The 27888-nt window shown below is 40.2% G+C and overlaps 1 protein-coding gene across 1 annotated transcript; it reads right to left on the bottom strand.

The window, feature by feature from the left end:
* Window positions 1–200: 200 nt before the first annotated feature.
* Window positions 201–27888, bottom strand: sv2ca (synaptic vesicle glycoprotein 2Ca). The gene is made up of 13 exons (XM_079551303.1): window positions 27709–27888; window positions 23281–24001; window positions 13113–13293; window positions 12474–12625; window positions 7118–7251; window positions 6719–6808; window positions 6074–6184; window positions 5729–5817; window positions 4495–4659; window positions 4284–4417; window positions 3986–4192; window positions 3667–3826; window positions 201–2680 (listed from the first exon to the last, which is right to left on the bottom strand). Exons 2-13 carry the CDS (start codon window positions 23867–23869, stop codon window positions 2497–2499), a joined length of 2196 nt encoding a protein of 731 aa, XP_079407429.1. The 5' UTR covers window positions 23870–24001; window positions 27709–27888; the 3' UTR covers window positions 201–2496.

Below are 27888 nucleotides of genomic sequence, written 5' to 3'. Positions count from 1 at the left end.
AGATGGCAGCATTTTAATTAAAATTCGCGTGCGTTAAAAATAATAAAATAAATGCACATTTGATTCCTGGTCAAATCTTTTTGGATTTTACCGTCTTCTATTAGGAATATCCTTGCTTGCCTTAATAAGTGTTTACAATACTATTATTAAAATTCCTCATTAGTTTACATATTGTGCAATGTGAAATAATCAACATTCAGTAATTTGCTAGAGAACTTTATTTAGATGTTCAGCAGCACAGTGTGAAACCCCTGGCTTTTCAGTGTTACATAGTTCACTGGGCATCTTTTGGCAAGTTGTTCACACACTCAACCTTCCAACATACAACATGGTCTTCCATTGACAGGCCCTTCACAGACAACATTATTCTCCACATACACTGTTTTAACTTTATATAATGACTGTTCAAAAACAAGAATGGTACATTCACATTTTTCAAAATAAAAAATATTGCCATTTGAATTTACACCAAAAACACAAAGCTGAGCACAAAAGAACAGGGCTTTTTTTTTTCTTACACACATGCAAGACTGATCTCACACTCACACTGAGAAAAGCAGGTGAAGCTGAGCTGAAAGCCGAGGACACACAGATGTACAACATGGATACATACAGATAACTGCCTGGACAAACAGGTGACCACCAATGACAGATCTGATATGGACATTATTTACACCATGAATGAACACACAAGCCAATACTTGCGTCACAATATGATTTACATAATGCCTTCTACATTTTAGGAACAAGCACACTCAGACACATTAAAATAAATAACTCTTTCCAACCCATACAGTTAAACTATTCTGTGACAAATAACAGAGGATAACAACATATGCAATCACTTACTTTGCATGTTTAGAGTCAAAAAATATGAAGCATATCATCAAAAATATCTCATCTGCAGTAGCAGCACTTTATACTCTTTTTGTTTTAAATAGATTTAGTGTGTTTTACAATATTAAGGAACATACAGTAGCCGGTGTTATTGTCTTTGTTGTTTGTAAGTACAAACATGTTTTTGCTGAATCCATGTCCTCAATAGTATTGTACATTAAAACAATGTATAAGGAGGGATACAGCCTGTAAATAGCTATGGAAATAATAACAACATTTACTTGTGAGGTATTTGTTGCTGATGTTGAGATTTATTTTTGTTGAAAAATAATAATAATAATAGAGGGCTAAACATTGTATTGTATTGCACTGATGTTGAACCTCACTGGGGAAAAGAGTCAACGAACTTTTGGCACTCATCATTAGAAAATATATTAAATATATCAAAATATGGCTGTGTTCAACATATGATGAAGAATAATCGCACCTAAACAACACTGTACCAGCTCCATATTTTACATATAAACAACATGAATCTGTTCTATCTCTACGCGGTGTGTCCTGGGTTAGTCCACATGACCATGGGTAGGCTGCTGCTCCACTTGAGTAGAGGCACATATAAGAAAGGCCATTCAGTATTTCTGAAAGAACGCAGCATGGCATGTAATCATCACTGCCTCAAGCAAGACAACACAAAGCCAAACCAGAGGAAGAAGAGCTCGCCATAGAGATCTTTTAATTCATGACGCATGGCAAGAACAGATTTAAATAACAAAAAATAGCATGTAGATGAAATAAATAATTTCTATAATCTCTCTTGCCTTATGGCTTTTGAAACTGTTACTTCTCTTACATGAGGATTGCAAAAGGCTTGGTAACGTCTGCTTTGGAAAGGTGGCACAACGCACCTTCAGAAATTGCATGCATAGTTGATATTCAGTGTCAGTGGCGTAGATGGACTGACAGACAGTATGGGTAAATCGCTCAACGATGACAGTTCTGTACCGTGTGTCTCTGAATCAAGTCCTATGTGGGTTTTGTAGTCAGCTGCTAACATCTGTGTGGTGTGTGTCTCTCTGTCTGATCCTCTATTCCCAGTGTTGTGGCGCAGCAGACTGGCACTGCTCATTACTGCTTGTTTTGACATTTCCTCTCCATCTGCCTCGTCCCAATAAGACGCCATCAATATGTACGGCTTTTGGATGTACCATAAGTTTATATAAGTGGGCGAATCAAAGTAACACATGGAAATAAGTACAGTGGCTGTTTTGAACTATGAGACTTGAAAGATAATGGGTTGCACTTTACTTTATAGCACAGTAATACCATGGCAATCCCTAGTTACCATGAACATAGCATGGTAACATGGTCAAACACATTTTGCACTTCTGTTTACTTTGTTCAACTAATAAAGTTATAATCATGTTTCCCAGTCATTTACCGAGTTACGGTTCAGATCAAACTACCATGAAACAAATGACATCTTTTTCCATCTATTACCATACTAATACAGTGCTGTAAAGTGCTGCCTAATGATGCAAAACACACTTTTTTTTTTCTTTAAAGTGCAAGTTTTACCATTAATTTTATTGGTATCCAAGACGTTTACAATCCGTGAAGAGTATTTTCCTTCCTCTATGATATGGTTTACTGATGGTGTTACATGAGGACATTTGCCCTGGTGTCAGGCAACCTCAGGGCGACCAGGCCCCCTCCCACGAGGACCGTTGAGGCCATGAGGATCGGGATGGCCTTAGTGATGCCAACTAGCGATCCAAATATGAGGTTCCCCATTACTGCTGCAAACTTACACAGAGCGTTGCAGAAGCCGAACCCAGTCCCTCTGCAGAAGTAAAGAAAAAAGTTTCAGTCAGGGGTGGAAAGATACTGTTTAAACAGCTAAATAATGATAACAAAAAAATAAATAAATATTATATAAATATTTGTTGGACCTCCATGGAATATGATTAAAAACCAGAGTGGAGCAGGGAAAGTCATTCCAAAAATAGAGAAACCAAGGAACTCTCCGGTGAAGTTAAAAGTATTATGGCGTGTCTAAATGGACAAACATAGCACCTAAAGCTTTATAGCCTAAAATGCAGTTTTTTGAAAAAAGAATAGTGTTTGGAAACACATTGGCAAAGGACCAATTTATAAGATGTAAAGTAGAAAAAAGAACAAAGACTTTGTTATAAAAAATACACTGCACGTCATATACTTATGAATATCATGGAAAAAGTGCATTTACTTCAGTTTTTCAACTTAAACTGTGAAACTAATGTATGATATAGACTCATCACATGTAAAGTGAGATATTTATAGCCATTAATAGTTATCAGTTTGATTGTTATGGCTCACAGCTTGTAAAAGAAAAATTAGAAAATTAGAAAATTAGAATATTTTAAAAATGGACTGTAAGCCATAATCATCAAAATAATAACAAACAGAGGCTTGACATGTGTCACTTTGCATGAAATGAGTCCCTCTTCCCCCTCCCCCACTCCACAATCAAGGATGAGAGAAATATAATTTCAAACCATTCACATGGTTTGACAAATAAAAAACATTGAATCTTGAATATCATATATTAGCTTCACATTTTAAGTCGTAAACAGAAGTAAATGCACTTTTTCATCTATTTAGAATTGTATCATCAGTTTTGCACGACAGGACTAATACCATGTCCAGGTTATAAGCTTCTTTTAAGTGCATCGTTTATTTGTCTTTTTTTATTTCAGATTTATTTTGCATACTGCTACAACTTGTTTTGTTGCTAAGATTTTTTTATATAGTTTTAACATTGAACTGATTCATGTGTGATTAATTTACCTTCTAACAGTGGGGAAAGACTCCGTCGTCACCACGTCCAGCGAGTTCCAAGCTGAAATACTCAGACCGTTGTAAAGGCACAACATGAAGATCATCATGGACTCGCTGGTGCCAAACCACAGGAAGAAACAGCTGATGCCCGACAGGACCATAGATCCGCCTGACAGGGAATACCAGCAAGCGCAATAAGTACAAAGCATTGGAAGAGCGTTCAAGGAAGTGGAATAGTTAATAACATCGATGATATATATATATGCTCATCCATATCCAGTCCACGGGAGAACCAATTACTTAAGTGCTTTTTTCTGACATTTCTTACCTAACATCGACAGACGACCGATTTTGTCCATGAGAAGGGCGGAGACGATGTTGCCGGGCAGAACAGCCAGCGTACCCAGGAAGTTAATGAAATAAACCCAGTACGCGCTGTAGTCATCATCGAATGTCATCTGGCAGCCCGTCTTGTTGTGAGCGAAAGTGCTGTTGATCACCTCTGTCCCATCTATCAACTTGGACTCATCGATATCTGGCCCGAGGAAGGAATTCATCATTTGTCAGAGCAAAGACAATAACAACAAAAAAGAGCAGAGCAATTTGAATTAAATGCACAGCTGTACCTGTGTTATAGAAAAATCCATCAATGAAGGTACAGTTGCGAAAGGAGGATCCCACTGTTGACACGTCCTCAAAGTAGCAGTTACGAAACGTCGAATCCACAAAGGCTACAGATTTCAGCTTCATGTTGATGAATCTAAATGAACCCAAATGATTAGTTTTCAGCTAAATACAGCAAGTTAGTTATCAGTGGTTCAGTAGAATTGTTACCACCTGTCACTGATGAAGACACCATTTTTGTGTATCTGATTCTCCAGAGTGAAGTTAAAGGTGAAGTCTTCGATGCGTTCATTGGTGTGAACTTTGACTTTAGAGGCATAATCATCTGCCTGCAGGTGTTTGATCACATCTGGGAACCACACCGACAAACCGTAGTAACTAAAAAAAAAACACAAGACAAAACATATAATGTAGTTGGTACAGTCAGTTCAGGCAGTGTAATCATCCCTCTGTTAACTACGGTGGAATTCTGCGATCAAGTCTGGTATCAGCAAAAAAGTTTAGGTTCTACTGGTATCGAAAAATTAAAGAATCGAAAGCAGGTACCGATTCTTTCAAGAGATCTCAAGAGATATAGTCTTGAGATCTAGAATATATCTCTAGATCTATATTTTATATTTTATACCATGGTTCGGGTGAATACTACTCAATTCTGATTAAGTGGGTTAAAACTGTATAATGCACAGTTAGTTAAATCACGTCCTATATCATTCAACTGCAGCTGTTTCCATAGTAAAAACAAACATTTGAGCTGGAATTGGTTTCAGGTAAAACAGCTTAAAACATAAAATAACGCCTGCCCCGGACTTAAAAAAAATAAATAAAAGCAAACAGCTCACAGTGAACAGTTTCACTTTGTGGGACCATGGTATAAGCGAATTAAACAACTCGGAACTGTGCATTACACAGTTTTAATGCCTCCACGGCGTGCATTAAAACTGTATAATGCACGGCTCCGAGTTGTTTAATCCTTACTTAAAGTACTTGTATTGAAAAAAAAAAAAGGCCGGGTCACAACAAAGAATTGCCCTTCTCGGCGCACATAACGTTTTCTGATTCTGATTCAGACTCTCGCTGAATATCTCCCACTCAACTTCACCTCTTCTCCCCGTGCTGTCCTGTCAAAGAAAAAGCCTATGGCCAGAGAATACTTTGGGGGAAAAAAACTTTTGGAAATGCTTTTTTGTTGGTCAGTCAGGTTTGAATTTGTACTAATCGGGGGAAAAATTACATGATTTCCCTTTTAAACTTCTAAATAATGCAGCATAATAGTAAACAATGGTCTGTCAGTGCTATTGCAGCACAAGGGCCATATTGATCCAGAGCATGGCTGATTGTAAAAGCATGCGATACCTCCTCTGCACAGATCAAAAGGCCCAAAACCTTGCTGAGTGCTATTATTGGACTAAATACGTCTTTTTATTTGTAACAGAAGATCAAAGCTCACCCAAAGGACAAAGTGAGCCACACAACGGTCAGCCTCAGCATGTTTTCTCGCATGGGGTAGTTGAAACACTTCAGAAGGTTCTGGTAAATCTAAAGTAGACAAAAACATATCGGTAAGAACATCGATAAGAAAGGTATTCAATAAATGATATCGTATACATAACCAGAATAGGCTGCGTATTTGTGAGCAACTGTTCAAATGCTTATGAATGTTAATGTCTAATTATTGTAAAAGGTCACAAATAAAACAGGCACTGAGCCTTTTGTAAGCGTTTGGCCTACAGATTATGCATAGTAGTCTCTTGCCTAAATGTTTGTATTTGTGTCATGTAGTGTTAAGCGTTACCCCCTGGATTTCTGCTTTCATCCTAACAAAAGCCTTCGAAACCGGATTTCCTGACTCTGACTCCATTTCCACCAGTTCATCGAGTTGTTTGGGAATCTTGATCCTGTTTACCTGCGCATGAGACGATAACAATTATGAAGATTATATGGCTTTCTAATCGCAACTAACAAAAAAAATTAGTCAGAACAGGAACAGAATAGAACTAAAAATTAAATGCCACTATATTATTCTCAGCTAATAATAACTGAGCACAAAAAAGAAGAACCATTTGATGATCCGACAACCCATGGAATATAAAAAATACAACTTGTAACACATTTTAACTCAACGTGTAGATTTATTAGACAAAAATGTTTTATCACGTCTTGTCGACTCCAGGAGAGTAGCGGAAACGGTGTGCAGGAGGGGAAAAAAAACATTACTATTCAAAGTGTAATTTAAGGCCTGCCTGTGTGTTGACTAAGAGGCTTTCCCAAAGTTCAGCTCACGAAGCAAATAAGCCTGAATGACACAGAACTGCTTTCAAAAACGTGTTTCAGATGTGATCCTCCACAGAGAAACCTGTCGCTGCGATGGCAGAATGTAAGCCTCTTATTTAAAGCAGAAACCAAGCCCAAAGTGTGGACAGAGGGGAGAAACACTCACGGTGAAGACTTTCTCGGGCTGCCCACGCGCTCTCATGTTGGTGTCGTGAATCTGTTTGAGGATCATCCAGGCCTCGTCGTGCTTCCCCACCTGACAGCAGCAAAACAGAAGCATAGGATCAATTCAGCACTTGACATTTACAGCTTTGGTTTGGCTTGGATGGGACACAGGAATGGGTTACAACACCAATCATTCAGTTCAAAGGATCATTTTCTATCCTCTACAAATCTGCAGTCACGATTCGAGGCTTACATTTTTAGACACAAAAAACCTGTAGGCCTATATTTTGTACAAATAAAGTCAACAAGTTTGAAAAGGGGGCTAACAAAGCAGACTTACGGGGCTGTGTGGGTGATTCTGCATCATTTTAGCAGTGAACATAGTGAAGGCGCGGCTTACCTCGAGGTAAAACCTGGGACTCTCGGGCATGAAGGTAAGAGCCACCACAGCGCACACACAGGGCAGAGCGCACACCACCACGAACACTCTCCAGCTGTGGAACTGGTACGCAGAGCCCATACTGAAGCTCCAGCCTGCCAAGACACAATGTTAACCGGACTATGAGGCCACACTATATTTGCCATGGAGAAAACGATCCTATTCAACACAGCAATTTCAACATTTCAACAAGTGATGTTTTACAGCAAATGCAACAAATACAGTAAAAGCATGGTAACCGGGAACATAATAGCAATGTGTCTTGGTCTTCCAGTGTTCATACTTAATGATGAATAACTATGAGTAGAAAGTAGAATGACAAACATGTCCTGTTCCCATGAATAATTACCATGTAATTACCATAATTACCCTTTTAGAATAAGAAGGAAAAGAAAAGGAAGAAGACGGAAAAGAAGAAGGAGAAGAAGGAAAAGAAGATGAAGGAAAAGAAGAAGAAGAAGAAGAAGAAGAAGAAGAAGAAGAAGAAGAAGAAGAAGAAGAAGAAGAAGAAGAAGAAGAAGAAGAAGAAGAAGAAGAAGAAGAAGAAGAAGAAGAAGAAGAAGAAGAAGAAGAAGAAGAAGAAGAAGAAGAAGAAGAAGAAGAAGAAGAAGAAGAAGAAGAAGAAGAAGAAGAAGAAGAAGAAGAAGAAGAAGGGACAATTGAGACAAGAGACAATTGAACATTCACTCCACACTTTTAGTGGTAGGGGAAACCTGAGTACCCGGAGGAAACCTACACAGACACGGGGAGAACATGCAAACTCGAACCCTGACCTTCTTGCTGTGATGCGAGAGAGCTAACTGCTGCGCTACCGTGCTGCCGGTTAGTTCGTTTCAGTCATGCTATAACCACACAATTACCGCATGAAGTAAAGGACTACCATTATTCCAGCCATCACTTGTGTCCATTTATTCATCTGGTTTTCTTCATTTTATCATATTTATCCGACGTATTGTGTAATTTTGTTTTATATTATGTTTTCTCCTGATATTGATAGCCCTAGTTATAGTTGTAGCATTACATCTTTTTTCAAATGTTCAGACTTTCTTGTGTATCTACGAACTACCACTGCAACCACTTGAACGAAATGACTGCATTCACATTTTTCAGACGTGTAATTGCTGAAATAACTGTAAATGATACATCTGATTCTGCTTGGTTGGAACGCTTCTGCACGGATATCCAGTGCAGTACACGCATTCATCCTCTTAATTGCTTTTGCTCAAATATTTACCCAAATGTACCACTGCGTGAACTCCTCTAAAGAGCTATGGCATTTGACTTGAATATTACATTTCAAACGCTATCAAAAAACCCATCAACAAATAACAGAAAGCGTTTGAAAAGCGGCAGTCCCCGGCTCAACGGGCTGATGTGTGAGATGAATGGCTGCGCGGAGTGGTGCGCAGGGACGGGTTAATTGAATGTGTAGGAAAAGAATTGAGTGTTTTCTGCTAAGTTAAATCTTGTTGCACCTGATCTCAGCCCGAAGGCTCTCTCCCAGACTCATTAATCATTGTAACACCCCTCCACACACACACACACACACACACTCACACACACTCACACGCACCTGGTACAAACACAGCTCGACTTATACTCTAAATAACAAGGGGAAAGTCACGCAGAAAAACAGGAACAGGAAATTGCACTGTCAATGAAAAATATATGATGAAATGCAGATGATAATGTAACAACCACAAAGCCAAGTAGGTATAGGTTTAGTTCATTCATGAATTTGGTGTCAACTTCAGATGGAGGGCATGGGTCTGCATAAATGGTAAATGGTCTTAGCTTATATAGTGCTTTTCTACACGCAGACACTGGAGGCAAGGTGGGTGAAGTGTCTTGCACAAGGACTCAGCCACAGTGTGCATGTTCAGGAGCTGGGATCCGAACCTCCGACCTTACGATGAGACAACCCACTCTACTAACTGTGCTACTGTCGTCCCTCTTTCAGTGAACAGTGTTAATTTTGACAAGATATTTTAATTTCATTTCAATCTTTTGACAAAAAATGTTCTTCAGTTTTAGTCTAGTTTTAGTCGACTAAAATTGTGAATATAGTCAACCACATGGAAGACAAATTTAGTTGACTTTGCATTTATAACATATCTTGTTCCTCTGCTTCATGGAGCTTCTCCCACATAAACAAAGCTCAGAGCTGTTCCTGTTCTTGGCAGAGAATTTAACTGATCTGAGGCTCTTTCAGTCAGTGGAAGTTTGGATGATTTTAGTCTCTTCTTTTATTTCTTATTTAGTCTTATTTTAGTCAACACTTTTATTTCTTATTTAGTCTTATTTTCTTCGACAAAAATATCTGGACATTTTAGTCATAATTTTAGTCCAATTTGAGTCGAGGTGACGAGGTGAATGTTTAAAGAAATGAATAAAACCTCATTAATGTTGAACATTTTATCATTGTGTGTTAGTGTCTGGGCCCACAAACTTGCCATATAAATCTTGAAGTCCTTTTGGCGGACAACTATTGCAATAGACTGAATCAATGTGATTATGAGCGGTGTGAATGGTGAGTGAAGTGGAAAGTGTTTTTCGGATGTGAGTGAAGTAATGCTTCTACTGTATTATTATTCTGTATACATTTTTTGAACTTTAGTAAGCAAAACATTGACCTGTCCAGGGTCTGCGGTTGGAAATGTGTATTTTTGCTGTAACCTGGCACATGACATCTCTTCTTTTTTTAGGCTAGATTGTTCTTCTATAGCATTATTCTCGCTGGCAGATAAGGTGTTCAAGTTGGTGCCAGTTTTTGTTTCATGTGGACGGATCCTACATTTACAGATATATAGAACCATAAACCCAGACAAAATGTCTTCATTTTAACCAATAAAAGGCCATTTGCATAGAATTCTGGCCTCTCCTACACCTCAGTATCAAAGGCTGTTGGAGCATGGTATGAGGAGAAGACAAACCAGGAGCATCCTCTCTACACACACATGTTGTACTATGAACACCGGCTGCTGAGCTCATTCTTTTGTCCCTGTATGTGTGCCCGTGTCATGTGGAGAGGGACCGCAGAGAGCTGAAGCCATTGGCACAAATGTTCAGAGTAAATGCACTGCACACAGTCGAAGTCTTTTTGCTGTTTACTGTGTGTGTACAGTACGACTCTTCTATTGCTCTGCTGTGTTTGCAGTGTCTTTGTCATGCAGCTGATGACAAATAAAGTAAAGTGGAGTAAAACAATATACTGTTAAGATGTCACACAAATGTAACCTATTTATCAAGTGCGAAAAATGTTTGACTATGGACTACTTGTATGCTGTTATTACATAGCAAACCATTCAGAAACATTTACCATTGTGAACGTATTTGGGAGGAAGAGTACAGTGTATGTCGTGACCTCGCCGCCTTGTGACAGATTGCCTCTCTCACTGTGAAGGGAATAGTGCCACGATCCATCAACAGCAGTGGGAGTCGGGGAGAGACGAGGTTAGGAGGGGGTTAATAGTTAAAACAGAAAATAGTGTGTTTGGGATTAACCTTATAGGATAGAAGCCGTAGATTAATTACACATTCATATCCATCCTTTATGGTATTATGAATCAAAATGATTTCCAAAAAGAGGTGGGCGTCAGTGGCACAAACATGTCACTAGACGCCTGATAGATGAGCCACCACGAAATCAATGTGTAGCAACACAAAAACATGTTGAAAAATGTACTACAGTGAGTCTATTCTTCCATCATTGGAATAAGCACAATCCAGAGCACTAGTGATTCCATTCATTGTTAGTGCAGTGGAGCTAACCACTATAAAGTAAAGGAATAGGCCACTGTTTTTGCATACTGAGATATGTTCTTACCATAGCGTTCGTGTAACACCATGTAACCATCCAAGTTAGAAGAGCTTCTAACTTGGATCCAGGAATGCTAAATGCTAAATGCTAACAACATGTTTGGTGTTTATGCATGACTGAGCCAATGGCCGCTGGCTGGTCTGCTTTGTGACGACGACACTAGGGACCATTGCTCCGCCATTACTGTAGCACCTCCATATAGCCACTAGTCTCCCATTGGAAAGCATTGAACTTTAGACATGCTAAAAACAACTTTAAAGCCTGGTTTCTAATTTCTTACTTTCTACAGCTAGATATTCCTCCTGTGATAACGCTGGGTTAGTTACAATTAAAGCAACCAGGCTGGTTTTGGTAAGAAAAATGGTAGAAATCTCGTACTAATGAGGGCCGGACTGCTAGCATTGGAGCTGTGCGAACTACACGTCACCCAAGGGCCGAGTCTACAGTGAAGATCCCACCCTTATGCCCTTTTACGGAACATACTTTATCAGAGCTGGGAAGGAGGAGTCTGTAAATCCGCCATGATTTCCCACCTCGAACGTGGCCATTGTGGTAAATAGGGAGGAGTGAGGAAAGACGATCTATTAATAATATGTCTATGGACTGAGCGCACACGTAAAGACCAGACAGCCACGCATCAACTCGTCTAAGCTCAGGTAAGAGCATATCTCAGTATGCAAAAACAGTGGCGTATTCCTTTAACAAAAGGCCAGTGCAAAGAAAGCTCACTGATAACTGCAGATGTGACAGCAGCGGAGTCTTCCTGTAGCCCATTCGGTTTTCAGAGGGTTAGTGACACTCGTACTACAGTGAGTGCCCACATTAATACTGCATACTATAGGTGTGTGCGTTAACTCATTTGACCTCTCACTGTGTCAGATGTTATTGCCTTCAATCTTCCTTGAAGAAGACCTATAAGTGACCCCAGCACAGTAAAACAGCCCCTGTGACACTTTAGAGCAGCACACGCCCCTTTCCACTGACGTCACAGCTTGGCTAAAGCATCGCCCGGCCATAAATCACCTCTAGCTGTAGCTTTGTCCTATTAGAGCAAGGAGAAAAACCTAATTATGCTTGATCAAGAAGAACACTCTGCAGAGACAGAGAATGGAGAGCAGAGGTAATAAAAGGAAGGACAGAGTCAGGCGAGAGATGAGGAGAGTACAAAACAGGGGGACAGTAGTTCAAAGCACACAAACACTCAACTTTAAACACTCTCCTGCCTGTGTCTCTGTGAGCGTCCCTCTGACACAACTGTGACGTTAAACCAGTCGGGCTCCTCCACCTTTACCTCAAAAGATCTGCACCAAAACATTTATCTCTCGACCTCTGCTCCTCGGAAGATGCAGCGGCGGCGGAAACCGGTCTCAAGAGTGACGTCAGAGTATTAAAAACAATCATGGCGCACTTACAAGAAGCCTTAAAGTTAAGAAATAATGCCTTCAGTCAAACAAAATGAGTTCAGTGTTTAATCAGTACGCAAGGGGATGCACTTACCATAGTGGGGGATAATGGCCCAAGCCATGGCTGACGCATAGATCTCTCCAATCATCCAGAACATGCACAGCCAGCTGAGATGTTCCCCTCTCTTCTCCCTGGACAAGACCTCCGCAAAAAAAGAGAATACGATAGGAACAGCCCCTCCAATTCTGGAACAGAAATGTGCAAAAAATGGGACTTTACTTTGTGTCACAGGAACACTGGAAACTACCTGACTAATTTTAGCATTTTATACATTTCCTTCACTGAAATTGTCCAACAAAGCACATTTTTCTGCTAACAGCTCATAAAATGTGTGGTGTCAGTGTAACCATGATTCAGAAGCATAGGTCTCACTGGCAGCTTGGACGGCCTTTTCAATTACTCTGTAGGTCTCTGGGGAGGATGATAGCGGAAGCAATTACTAAATTAGCTCTTAAAGGAACAGCGACATCCCACACAGCACAGAGAGGGCGATAAATCTCTTTACACACTCACTCAATAATTCGTATTACACTGTATTATATTCAAAACTCAATACAATACACCAAAGGGTTGTTATCTTTAGGTTGGGATATTGACTCTACCAAATTAACCGTTTGGATTTGGTGACTTGCCATTCCCACTGACCTCAGCACATCAAAGAGACTTACTTACCCGAAGCCTGCGACGAGGCGACACAGAAGGAAGAGGCCGTATCCCTGGACGAAAGACGACAGGAAAGCGAAGAAGCCATTGGTGGACATGCAGATGAGCAGGCACTGTCTGCGGCCCACTTTGTCTGACATCCCGCCCCAGAAAAACGCTCCGACCATCATCCCCAAGTACACCACGCTGCCTGGAAAAAAATCAAAGAAAGATAAGAATTAGGGCAGAGGATTTTGGAAGAACATCTACGTCTGACAATTATTATGAGATGTGTGTTTTATGTTTTAAGATCAGAGTGAAATGTGAAAAACTAAAACAAGAATTATGTGTTTTTCTGCATGAAGATATTTAGATATTTGCAGACAATGTTTACAGGTAAACTATAAGGATTGTACTATTTAGAGAACTGGTTTCCAAGCAGACAGTGGCACAGAGCGAGAGGTTCTAAGCATTTGTAAATTCTGCTATAGGCCCAGATGTGTAAGCACCTAAAGAGAAAGCATAAAGCTAAATATTGTTTAAGCATCCGGCTTAATTCAATTCAGTGACTTTATTAAAAGCACAAACTCTTGATAATGAAGTCCAAATGCAGTTGGACAGTGGGCCCCTGGTGACGCATTAGCGAATGCTGTGTGTAAAGACTAAAACAGGCTGCGATCAATGACGAGACGAATGCGAGCTGTAATGCAGGGTGACTTTACAAAAGCCACTCGCCGCTATGGCGCTCTCCCCACTCACAAATGGGATCAATGCTCCAACAAAATAGCATTGATTTTGCTCGCTGATCATTGCGATGGTGCCCCAGAGAAAAAAGAAGCCTATTATAACTGCTTTATGTGTGCTACTGTATTAGACTGCCTCTCAGAGATCCTGTCCACACAGGGTCCAACAGAGCTGCTTGCAAAAGAATTTCAAATACAATGTCTCAGTACCGGGGTTCCCAACCTTGTTTCCTAAGTGACTTTTCTAAAGGATACTTGAGTATCATGATTATTATGTGACTTGATGCTTGAAATGTAAACAGGCTGCAGAGTTACTTGTATGTGCATTTTAGGCAGCCAGGAGGTTTAAAAGCTCAGTGCTCAACTCAAACAGAATCTTAAAATAAATGCAAGCATGCTCCTGATGACCAGCCATAAATAGAAAAGGCAGTTTCGCAGTTGGCAATCGAAGAGTGAAATCAGATGTGGACCTAACCTATTCAAAACTTATATTTGACTGCCTTTAGTCAACATCTCCATGGAGACCAGTTACAAGTCAGGTCTAAGGAGAGGTGAGCCGCTCTCAGCAAAGATAATGTTTGCTTTTTCTTGCATTTTTCAACCATGAACGTATCTGTAATAAAATAAATTATTGTGTTTTGTATCATATATTGGGTCAAATGTGGTTTTACGCGGTGTGGCTTTAAGAAAATAAAGGAAAAAATATAAACATACTCTAATGCAAGGGCAGGCATTGTCTGGCCTGGGGGCAGATCCAGCCCTCCAGCATAGCGCTTCTGGCTTTATTCTCAGAAATATTATCACTCACACCGGAGGAAAAAATATAGTAACTGTCAAGTCCTTCTAAATTTCCTGAGAGAGGAAGTGGTGTTCTAATTTGTGCCAGGATTGAACCCTGGTCAATTGTAGCCACCAAGCAAACGTGCCTACGCCTGCACTAATGCAACATAGCCACATAAAAAAATCAGACATATTGTGGTTCAAACATTTCTCCATTTTGAAACGTGCGCAGTGGGTCCCTCGCCTTCTGCTGTGAGCGCAGATCTGCTTAACTTCAGTGCTCCAGGGGTCAAACCACGGCAATCTGTCACATTTGACGGCCATCGAGAAATTCCCTCGAAGCGACCATAAATTAATTTCTAATTTTAACACATTGTCTATCGATGCACAGCTCATGACTGCCCCATTAAAGAAACCAGATATATACAGTGCAGAGACAAACACCCACTGGCTTGTCATTAAAATGCCGTGTGGGCACATTTCTACAGGCATTTGTGGGAGCGCTCGAAAATATAAAATAGTTTCATCTTCTTTGTGCCTGATGTAAATGATGCTGCGTGATTCATCTCACATTAATGCTTCAAAGAGAAATAGTAAGAGCTATAAAACTAATGAACGGGCCCCTTCCTGGAACAGCCAATTACGTAATGAATTTATCGGTGCTTTGCTCCACTTGCCGCATGGGATCTAATGATAGCACCCATATCAGCAATGATAGTTCACTGACGTACAACTGGAATATAGGAGAGAGGCCGTGAACAATACCAACCTACAAAACAATCTGTAGGAATGATCAAGTGCGTTACTTAAACACAAAGATTCAAAATGGAAGGATACTACATTTATGTATGAAGTATGGCTGAAGAAGTAGTAAAACTCTATATGAGATAAAAATTCGCAATAACGCAGTAAAACAGACAACAAAAAAGTAATAAAAAATCAACAAAAAAGTGATGAAAATTCAACAAAAAATAATTTTAAAAAGCTACAAAAAGTGATGAAAAATCAACAAAAAAGTGATAAAAAAAAAGCTACAAAAAAGTGATGAAAAATCAACAAAAAAGTGATTAAAAAAAAGCTACAAAAAAGTGATGAAAAATCAACAAAAAAGTGATAAAAAAGCTACAAAAAAGTGATGAAAAATCAGCAAAAAAGTGATAAAAAGCTACAAAAAAGTTATTAAAAATCAACAAAAAAGTTATTAAAAATCAACAAAAAAGTTATTAAAAATCAACAAAAAAGTAGTAAAAACAGGCGACAAAAAAGTGATGAGATTTGTTGGTCTTCGCTTTCAAATGAGACGTTACTCTGGCCTGTAGGCTGCGAGCTCCAGTCGAGAAGCTTTTAGATTTGGGTTGAGCTGAACTGGAGAAAATGTTCTCGGTTAATGCGTGGGTTAAGATACCAAGCTCTCCCCACTGGACTAAAACTGCAGACTAATACTACGGAAAGGTGTTGAAAATGAGCACAAAACATGACGACCTGCCAATGGCACTGACCTATTACAACAGACTATTAGCTACAGTGACCCCTGAGGTGCTAGAGCTAAATATTTTTAATCCGTCATCAATTTAGGTCAAAGCAAAGATCTCTTCCAAAAAAACATGGCGCTGCTGTACTGTACCACAGACAGACAGACAAGCAGTAAATTACAGCCACGCAAGGTGAAGACAAAAGAAAGTTAGCGACAGAAGTGCAAAGAATAATGAGATGGTGTAGCCGTGAGTGTCAGATGGGTGAGAGATTCAAGAGCCTGGGAGGGAGAGGGGCAGGCCCAGAGAGCTACAGTACTGTCACATCCCGAGGAGCTCCCCTGTTACAGTCACGTGCTTTCGCTGCATCACCACTGGCTTCATGCTTTGATGCTCTTAGCTGCGCCACACACCCACCTCCTCTTATTCCTAATGATGACACGACCGTACACAGCAGCCTGCTTTGTGTGCCACCGCTGTCCCACTCTTCTTCTCCATATCCCCACAATTTCCTTTATAGTAAAACAGCATTCATGAGCAAATTGAATCTTTAATGGTTCCCACAGATGTCATTTGTAGAAAAATGCAGAAATTCTTTTGTGCACCTCGGCAATGATATTCTAATGTTGAAAAGCTGCAGTCATTTCTATGTAGAAAGGACAGTAAAGAGTGAGAGGATGGACTGGTCAGGATTTAAGGCGAGATACTGAAGGTATATAGGGATTATCTTTTTTATTTGGAGATATGGAAAAAAAGGAATTGCAAGTTTTTGGTCATTTTATGTTTTCATATATAAAAAAAAGAAAAAGGCATTTTGTGCCTAAAAATGCCCAAAATTCCATACATTTTTGGTGACGAAAGCTGAATAATAAACCTAGTTTCAATTTATGGTTTTATTTTGTTGACATATTTGTTACACAGACTTTGGATCTGTTTTTTAAGATGTTTTTTAGTGGAAAAATCTGTAAAAAATTTAAATTTTGCCTTGCTTTTTTAAATTCAAAACATGCAATATATCAGGGTAGGAATATGGTATTAAAAAATGTCAGTAAAATCCTTCAAAATGTTGCTAAGTTTAAGACTGTAAAGTTTGGAGTCTGTAGGTGCTGCGGATGTGGAGATACTGTCGCCACAATGTGAGAAAAATGCATTTTGAGAAAATGGCTCTTGAATTACCATTTGATTTGATTTTTATTCATTCGATAGGTACAAGTGTGTCAACATGTACCACACCACAACATTTATAGCCAAGGCTAATTTGCAATGTCCTCCCTTTTCCATAGAAACCTATGGAGAAATCTTGAATCAGTGAATAATTAAACATGTTATTGTGAAGATTAGGTACTGTGTTTGTTTCCAGGTGAAAGCTTAAGAGAACAAATTGGCCTAAAACCTGAAAATTGAGAAAAATGAACAGCATGCAGTGTCTCCTCTTAAAACTGGCCTCTGCAGGCATTAATGCGATTACACATGGTGAAACTTTAAGAACAGACTTTCACTTTTAGCTAACAGCATGCTTGCAGATTCATAATACGCCATGATGAACACACCTGGAGCACAGAATGGGTCCGGTAATGGATGCACTCAGAGCGCAAGAGGAAAAATGATCAAAACTGAATGAAGCACGTTTCCACTTTCATTAGGTTTTGATGAGCAAAGATATGACATGGTTAAAAACTTCTTATAAAAGTGTGTGGCTCTCAGCAAATAGTTCTGAGAAGATGAATCAGGCAAAATATTCCAGACAAAAAAGGGTAAGGGTGTTGGCTTATTGATAAAACAGCAATTGCTTATGTATTTTTCTGTCTTATATTTGTTCAACCGACTAAACTACTGCTACTATCTGACTAGTTTCTAGAAAATAAACATTAAAAATAAAAAACAGTCTTTTGAACATCTCTTTAAATTTAGCAATCTCACAAATGTGGCTCCCAGTGACAATCCATAACTCCCATCGCAACATCCCTTATCTCTTTAAATCTACATTTCTCTTAGTTTATTCTGCAATTTCCCAACGTTAATTTCCTCACTTTTCCCTTTGCTTTACACTAACCAGTTTCCTCACAGCAGCGTGTAATCGCGTTTGTACAACATGGTGTCACTTTGATGGGATTCATGCCTCCACCTTCTGCCACCTCCGCAAAATACAGATTAGAGGGGTTTTTGTTATGGTTGAAATCATAGTGGGGGCTGGTGGGAAAAACCTTGGCTATGACAAATCACGACATGTGGATCCGTAGCCTACATGTGAATGGGCGTAGTGGTAGTAATAGTAGTAGGATGTTGAAATTCAGCTTCCTTTATGTGTTCTATAAGGTTTCCCTTGAACCTCAGCGAATAACGCAGGCGAGTGTATTAAAAGTGTTTGTTTTTTTTTGTTTTTTTTAGCCCTGCATTCAAACTACTGTGAGTAATGCGCGTGCGACGTCTACAGTCACGATGACAATGGCTTTCCCTTTGCAACTTGCGGCGGGGCCCGGCTCCATCTGCTCGCACAAATGCACGGACTCTGTTGCACACAATGTGGTGCCGCGCAGTATACTCAAGTACAGCCTAATCTCTGCAGTGCTGCGATCTTGCTGCAGTTTAGCCATGCTCAACTGCTCCGGACTACGCATTCTCCAAAAGCACTGCCAGCTGGCGCATACTCACACAAAGGCAAGAGGAGAAAAGGGGGGGAAACAGAAAGTATCGGAGCTGGGAGGTGAAGCCAAGAAACATTTAAAAAGCAATGAATATAGAAAACTGTAGTAGTAGTGAGCGGGGAGGAAAACAGAGAGGGACGAGACGCAGGGAGTAATAAATAAAAATGTGCTTTAAACAAACACAATGTTAGTAAATCACTCAGGCTGCGCTGTCCTTGCCGGGCCATTTCATCCTACGGGGATGCAGATTTACAAAACTGAGTGGCGCAAAGGAAAGTGCATCATCATAACAGACTAAATGAATGTAGCCTATACTGTGCCTTTGTCCTATCTTTCAGTTCGAAACATACAGTGCTAATGAGAGCTGGACTTTCTCCTGGCACATAGCACATTTTTAAGAATATGACTTGAATTCAAACTGGAAATCCTATATTTAAGACATAAATAGCCTACTTTAGCCGGCTGATGTCTTTGTAAGCATACACAAACTCTGAGAGCTGGAGTTCTTTGAATATATGCGGCTTCATGTAACTACTGTATATAAGGACAATGAAGCATGGAGAACAAACTAGTAATGATATGGTGTGTGTTTGTGTCTGAGCTGATAGCTGTAGCTCTCCGCACCACCTCTCGCCCACTGCTCATGCCTCCACTTCCTTTTCAGAAGCACAACACATGTTGAACTTACATCCTGGTCCTCCTCAACTTCCATTAATCAAGCTCTTGCATCTATCACTCTCTCGGAGCGTCGGAGATTCCTGTAAGACGATGGTGATACTGGGAGAAAGCAAATTGGATTCTGTAATCTAATCAGCATTTTTCTTCCTCATCCCGTTCAGGGTATGGAGGGTTTTTTCATACGGCATTATCCCATTACACTGTCCTTGTAGTCTTCCTCTGCCTCTGCCTGTTACGTGCCTAATGGAGCTGCACAATGCCACTGTGATAGAGTTGGGCTGAGGTGGCACTATCCCGTGATTATTCCTTAAAGAACTTTACTACACAGCTCAATTCAATATGTTCATTAAAGGAAAATACTAAGTATCGCTTTAGATTAAAGTGTGCTCATTAAGTATTAATAAGCATTAGTGATAATTTTAGGGTTAGGGTTAAGGTTAGGGTTAGGTTAAGGGTTGGCTATGCATAAGTGTATTATGGCCTAGCAGTATGTTAACAGATAAAAGCATAATAAGCAGTGTGTTAATACTTTGCAAGCATATTATTAACACTTATAAGTACCTAGTTAATACTTAATGAGCACACCTTAATATAAAGTGTTACCAAATACTATTCTTTTCATAAACACATTTCTACATGTATTTTTCTTATATAAAGCTATGTTGTTGTTGTTATATTTATCTTATGGCTAATCTTAAGATATTGTGAGGCTAGGCTAGTTTCACTTTCATTTTGAGCAGCTTTTAGTGAACGTATATCTGTGTGTTTTATTGCAAGGATGAAGCAATAAAAAAATATATATATTGGCTACATAATGCAACAGAAAAGTACCCCGTTGCTCTAGAGGGAGTGGGAGGAATATGATTCATGCCTTGTCATTGCAACGTTACAACAGCAAATACACTGTGTGCACAAATATGACTTATTATGAGGTTGTTGTTTTTTTTTACCATATTGTCATTTTTTCACTCTGGTCGCAACAGTCCATAACCTTTGAAAACTCCGGACCCAATATAAAAGTTTTTGTTTATGTGTCTTGATCAATAGTCAATCGAGTTTAAACTTTCTCTCGAAGAACTAAACACCTTGTACTTCTGGACACTATTAGCATATAAGGTGTAAAATGCATTCAAAGGCTGCAATGGAATCCTTTAAACCTGTAGTTGTCATGTTTATCAGAAGTGTCTGAGAATCACTTTTGAATTGAACTCTAATTTGACAGAGTTTGTCCAGTGACTATGAGTGATCTTTAACACCTGTGCACGGCTGTATGTTGCTGTCCACTTTGACATCCGGCTGGAACTCAGGCACCAGTTTTGGCCCTGGAGATGTGATTAATCGCAAAATGCCGCATGGCCGTATTATGAAGTTAATTTATCCCCCTGGATGTCAGGGAATTCCTTTATAATTTTCAAACTTAGAACAACCTCATAAAATATTTGACTCTACAAGTAACAGGAGCCAAATCAGAAGTAATAATAGACTTGTTTGAATAAATTTTGTCTCAACTGTATGTAAATTAAATGAAAATATATCCAAAATGCATTCAGAATAAATCAAATTATCTCTGAATATAATAAAGTAATGTCTTAAACTATAGATGACTCTGTGTACACGTACCACAGTTTGAGAACCACTGCTTTATGCTGTAAAAACAATGTTCATGCACACAGTGTACTGTTAAATCCAATTTTAAGACCTGATGCTTTAGCGCCGCAGTGGCACCTGTTTAACATTGACCCCTTTCATTAAAGCTGCTATTAAGTATAATTACACTAAAACCCCATATGACTACCAACAAGGTCATAATAATCATGTAGGCCACACACATACAGTCATGCAGTTCACCTCAATGGGGAGAAACCTGGGGGCAATCATCAGGAGAAAGAGGAGGAGGACAGGGGGAGGATCTGGGAAGAAAGAGGAGCGCTGCACAGACAATGGAGGGTAAGAGCATCGCGGAGGAGGGGGCGAGCGCGGGAGGGGGGCTGTTATAGTCACGAACATGGAGAAGCGGAGCGTACAGCGTGATGCCTGCAGGAACTGGCCCGGCTGGAGAGAATATAAGTAGTTTATATGAATAATCAGGGGAGAAAAATAAAGATTTGTTTCGAATATGATGCTGAGATGCAGCCAACAAAAGCAGAATCAGTGTTTGTAAAAGGCTAAAAAAAAAACAAGTGGAAACCCAGCTGGAGATAGCAGACACACTATGTGGTTTTATGGCCACATAAAATTGGCTATAAATGAGATTTGTTCAAATTGTTCCATAAAGAGCCAGTCTATATTTTCTTGTTTCAACTTGCAAGGGGCTAAATGTAGTTTAAGTGATGTAAAATGTATTTTGAATGCAGCCAATCAATTTGTTTGATAGGCTTTTGTCAGAGTATATAGCTAATTATATAAAATGCTGCTCCTGCTGTGTATATGTGTTTATCAATGATGTGACATTCATGACTGAATTGGATTTTTTGAACATTGCACCAGAACAACAGCACAGACGAGCACACACACAAAATAATATATAGCCGATACACCCATGTCTCTTTCTTTTTTTCATTAGAAACAAGTATTTTTGGGAGTAAAACAAGTCCTTCTGTTAGATTGGATCTTTTTATTTCAGACTTGTGCCTTCCAGTGATTCATTTTCTTCTTTAAAAAAAAAAATCAAGCAGTCTTTTTTGTGGCTCTTTGCCATGAACGAATCCCGAAGATTCGGCTTCCAACAAATAAGTAAATCCCATCAACCCATTTTCTATTATGTTACTGTAGTGTTTTATAGAGTGTTCCTGTTTGCACTGAGGATTTGAAAGATTCTCAGTATGTGCTTTACTTGTGGTAGAAGTGATAATAAAGCTCTGAACTGAATAATCTGTATATCTTAATGATGCACCTGGAGATAATTGCAGCTTACATCCTTGTAATGACTGTGACGAACACTATATCTGATCCTTCCTAAAAGCCCAGGCGTCAGTTTTGCATCTCTCCTGATGTTGGTGCCCGGTCATGACTGGGAGCGGCCGCTGTAGTATCTAAAGGCGGCGTGTCTGATTGAATGTCCTGGTGACACAGTGAGTCAGCTGCTGTAACTCGGCCCTGTGTGATGGATTACGCACCTGCAGCCATGGGGACTATTGCTCACCATGGAGCGACCGGTGAACACTGGCAGCCTTTTAATCCTGACACAGAGACCAATGGAGCAGAACACCTCATCTGTGTAATGTACTACCACCTACTGTCACTAAAACATGTAGGCATCAAACATCGCAGCTTTTCACTTTCCACATAATTCAATTCTAGGAGGTATACGCATGAGGAGAGATAGTACAGCACAGTAAGGCATACTTTGTATTGTAACATACAATATATATTGAAGTTATGCTAATTTTTACCCCCCATGCTGAGAGTGATTGATAAATTGATCCTGTTGTTTGTGATTGCTCAAGTAAATCAAGTCAAATTAGTGGAAGAAGATGAATGTGAATGAATCATTAACAGGGAAAGACATAGTAAATAATCTGCCCACATTCATCTCCAGTAGAATTCATATTGATTTTAGAGCACATTGTTTCAATTCATGCTTCACATGTTTTGTTTTGTTTTGTTTTGTTTTGTTTTGTTTTGGTTTGGTTTGGTTTGGTTTGGTTTGGTTTGGTTTGGTTTGGTTTGGTTTGGTTTGGTTTGTCTTCCAATAAGTTTGGGATTCGTCAAGCTTGGGTCAGTACTTTTACTTATAGATGACAATTGGCTGAAGATTGGGAGTAGAATGGAACAAATATCTCCATTTGGCCAAAAATGACTTTGACCATAGCATTATGATATACATCTGGTAATAAGCAACCATTGTGTTTGAACATAGCAGATTTATCTTGTGGCTTACCTAACCACCCGGAGCTGGAGTCTGGCACACACATGTCTGTCTCTGCACTGGGCAGAACGAAGCCCACCACGAACACCTCCACCCCATCTGACATGAGCGCCAGGCCCAGCACGAGGAAGAGCTGCCATTGGAACCTGCCGTGGCCGCACTCCTGGATGATCAGCTCGTACTGTTGGGCCAACTCCTCTTCATCCCCCTCTCTCTCCCGCTCCAGCTCCCTACGATCCCGGGTGGCGTCGGAGGTCGGCTGCCCCAGTGCCACCTGACCCTCTTTCTGCTTCGGGATGCCCTGGTATTCCCCCTCGTAGATCTCGTCCTCGTCGTCATGGCCCTCTGTGGCATCACTGGACCCCCCCTCCTCGTTGTCTGGGTAGCCCTCTCTGTCCCGCTGTCTGGGCGGGTTCCTGTAGAAATCCTCATCCTCGTCTTCCTCATCCTGAAACCTGCTATAATTGCGGTGGGTTGAGTATTCGTCTGTAGCCCGGTCCACCGCTTTGTTGACTTTCTTGGCTGCGTGCCTCTTAGCCTCCTTGGCCATGTCCTTGGCACCTTTTACTAAAGAAGTCCTGTTATTATACGTGTCCTCCATGCTGGATATGAAGCTTCAGCGTGCAGGACTGTGGGATCAGCTCTGCTTTAAAGACAGCTGAGGTGAAGACGGGTAGATGTGCGGTCACCACAGGAGATATACCACAATGGATAGGGCAATCATGGACTGAAGCTGTGGAGCAGGGGGAAGGGTCAGAGACAAAAAAGATGGTTATCAATCAGTGGTCATAACTCACTTCACCCCGAATTACTCGCACCCATACAGTGGAACAGATGACCTCCTCTTGACGTGCGTATCACAACAAATAGCCGACCTATCTAAAGATATAAGAAGGTGTTTATGCAAATAGTATCACCTTTTATGAGTTGTCCCTATTCCATTGAGGAGTCCCCGCTCGTGCCAGAGATGCCGAATCTGCTGGCTCATGATAAGCTCTGAGGAACAGAGGCTAATAAACAAGCCTCCGCCCGAAATCAATTTGCCTCCAATAAAGAGCTGCTTTATTGTAATAGGAAGGACGATCCGACCGTAACGCCACTGTCATATTTAATCTGGGCTAGGAAAGAAGAGGAGGACGAATGGTTAGTAGTGGTCAACGAATGCATCTACTTTGATAATGCAGGAGCTAAAATACACTGCAGCAGTCACTCAGCCAGAACGATTCACGTGGATGGAAAAGCCCTTTCTTTGGGGGCCATCGGTGATAGGGAGGAGGCCCCCTAGCTGCTTACCTTGGCCAATGGGCAGTTTTTTTATACTTCATTGTAGGGCTGCACAATATATCACCAAATTATCTGCGTCAAAATTAGGGCTGAAACGACTAATGGATTAATCGATAACTAATCGATTATTAAAATAGTCGACAACAATTTTAGTAATCGATTAATCGTTTTCTGGTTCACACAGACTAAAATGGATCAAAATTGACATAAAAATGTAGTATTCTTTGTTTATATAGTTAGGGTCTGTGTACATTTTGTTCAGTGTATATTTCATGAATAGAGCCTCCAACAAACATTTCCCTTTAGTTTACTCCATCAACACATCTTCAAGCAGCGCCACTTAAAGGGACTATACGGAGTTTAAAAATGTTAAAATTAAGTATTTTCCTCCCCCTACATGTTCCAACAATGTGTAGAATGAGCCCAGACCTGTTCACCACAACTGCTTCTAAAATCTTGCACTGTCACTAAAACTGTGTTACTTCGGGCCGAATTGCCGTCATGCACGAGCTTAATATAGAAGGTGCAGTTACACATATGACCTGAGGTGGCAGTAGTGAGAATAAAATGGCTAACTTGCGTCTAGCCCCTTTAAGCTATATGTGATTAAAACAAATATTAAAAATAACATTTTCCTACGCCATTCACAGCCAAGCGATTACTCGATTAATCGTAAAAATAATCGATAGATTAATCGATTACAAAATAATCGTTAGTTGCAGTCAAAATATACGTTGATACACTATCCTTATCACAAGAAGCCACTCTGGCTTTCTATCTGACTGAGATTTACACATGTGCTAACAAAAACTAAACACATATAACTAAAATAACTAAATATGCAAAAGCTCATATTGAGTCAGGATTTTCCTCATTTAGCTCCATTTTAGTCTCATTTTTGTTCTCATTCAGTATTTTTGTTTTAACATGTGAAATGTGTTGAAATGATTTGGTAAAATGTTTCAACAGTTTATCAAATATCGCAATATATTTTCTCATTTTGTACAGCGCTATTGTAGTGTCACACTGCATCTAAACAACAGGTAAAGTGGAGAATATTTCACCGTTAAGATTGAGATGCTGAGAGCGGCCAAATCTAATGCGAAGCTGGAGTGTGTGGTCAGTCAGGGCACAGTGTGTCGAGGATCTCTTCAGCAAGGCCTCTAATGAACAGTGAAGTCTTGTCAAGAAGACATAAATCAGTGGCCAGCTCCTGCTCCCATAATGCGATTTTACTGGGCTGATTCAAGGTGAATCCACTAATTCGATTGCACACTTGGCTAGTATTTTCTTCAATGTATGCACACTAAAGCACCAATTGTATACAAAGGATTTTACATGACAACTTAGAACCGCTGTTATACAAAAGTTAAAAGAGAGAAAAATAAATAAATCCTTAAACATGATTTTCTGAAAGCACAGTTAATGGCGTAGGTTCATTCCCAATGCAAGTCAGTTTAACTGTCACATCTATTTGGCTTCTGCGTTCATCTGACAGGGAGGTTACATAGTGCCACACCTGCCATTCAGAGAGTCAGCTGTGATGAGGGAAGGAAGACTTGTGACCCACCTGGGCTGACCACCACTGACAAGACCCCGACAGAGAGCAATCAAACTGTGAAATGAGCAACACATAACACACACTGCTTTACAGCACAGGCACCAGTGTATTTCCTGTCATGTATGTCAGAAGCACATAATCTTTAAATGCGTCTTTTAAATGTGTCTTTTCCTTCAGATGTTGCGAAATTCTCTATATGTAAAATGGTCATGATTGAAATGTGTGGTAACAATGAACATCGTGTAGATTAAAATTTAGATTTGGCATATCATATGGCAAAAACATGAAGTTTCACTAAGCTTATATCACAACAAAACCTAGCTGAAAACTACACTATTAAAAGGGGGTTGACAAATCCCACAACTTATATCATGAAGAAAATCAATACCCTTTGTCCATGTGCTAGTGGCTTGTCTAAAGAATGTCACTATTTCATAAATATATAATAGGATTCTTGTCTTTTTATCTGAGCCAAACTGCACTGGAGCTAACTTAACATCCTTTGGCCCGAGGGAAGCATTAATCCTTTTTATCTCAGGAAGGTTTGACTTATCAAAGTCTTGCCCTTTTCAAAGACGTACACTGGCTCCCTGGCTGATGGCTGCTCACTGAGAGCCAATCCAATCTCAAAGTGGGCCGAGCCATGTGTAATCCCATCAAAATGGAGACCCTCTAACCTCAAGTGGAGGACCAAGCCTCATAGCCGCTCAGGACGTCTTCTGACAGATTTCATCAAACATGAACGCCCTTAGGAGAGGACGGAGGATAATGTTGTACTATGTTTTAAATGTTTAAATTAAATTCTTCCTATTGGTGTGTAGAGGCTCCTACATTGTTTTTTTTGTCATGTCTTTCATGTCTGATATTTGTTAATGTCTTGACTTCAGTGATAGAAACCAGAAAAGTATGAGCATGTTTGTGCACCCTTATAGTAGGACTACACTGTACGGATTGTTATTATTAAGGATGTACAAGTTTTTAGTTCTACATAAGCAAGTAAAAATGCTGCACGTAAATGTACAATTTGCCAGTGACAGGACAAAGGTGCAGTGGGGCCTGTGGACCTGGAAACAAAGCATTTAGCGCAGATTTCTAGTTGGCTGCGCCCGCTTCTGTGTGTCCCGTCAGTAGCCCAGTCTTTCTCAAAGGTGCAAAGCTGAGTCAGTTGCCTGTTCCTGCACCTCACCCCCGTGAACATTTTTGGTGGCGATGCAGAGTGCTTTAACTGCCCTGGGGAATGTGCCTGCCCGGACTGCACACAGGAGCGATGCAATACTCAAACGACAACCCTTTCAGTCAAGTTAAGCTATTTCTGTCTGTACAGCAAAAACAATTCACATTTGCGACATTTTGACAACTTTAAGAACTATCTCATCTAGTCAGGGTAGGTGAGTCGACAGTGCGTTCCACAAAGTTACATTTCATATGTTTGGACGCCACACTACTTTGTCCACGCGGTTTCAACTCATTGATTTCCTCAGTCACGAAAATTGAGACAAGCCAAATGATCGCAAGTGCAGCATAGTGCCGTCAGATTTTGAAATTCACGCGAAAACGACTGACAAAGTTTAACGGAGAAGGAAAGTGAATCTTACCGTCCTTTACGGCGAGAGGAGTTGACTGCGTTCAATATTAGCCATCACCGCAGCTTTATGAAGTGTTTTGAACTGCGAACAGGACCAGAGGCGAGGGAGCGCGCGCGGCAGGGTTTTTCCCCGATGCAGCCTTCTCTCGCTGCAGTGGGCTACTTTAGGAAACGATAGAGGAAAGAGAGT

This window comes from Gobius niger (genome assembly GCF_951799975.1).
Source record: "Gobius niger genome assembly, chromosome: 1".
Lineage (NCBI taxonomy): Eukaryota > Metazoa > Chordata > Actinopteri > Gobiiformes > Gobiidae > Gobius > Gobius niger.
The sequence above is the reverse complement of the archived record's forward strand: the minus strand, read 5'-3'. Positions and strand labels throughout refer to the sequence as shown.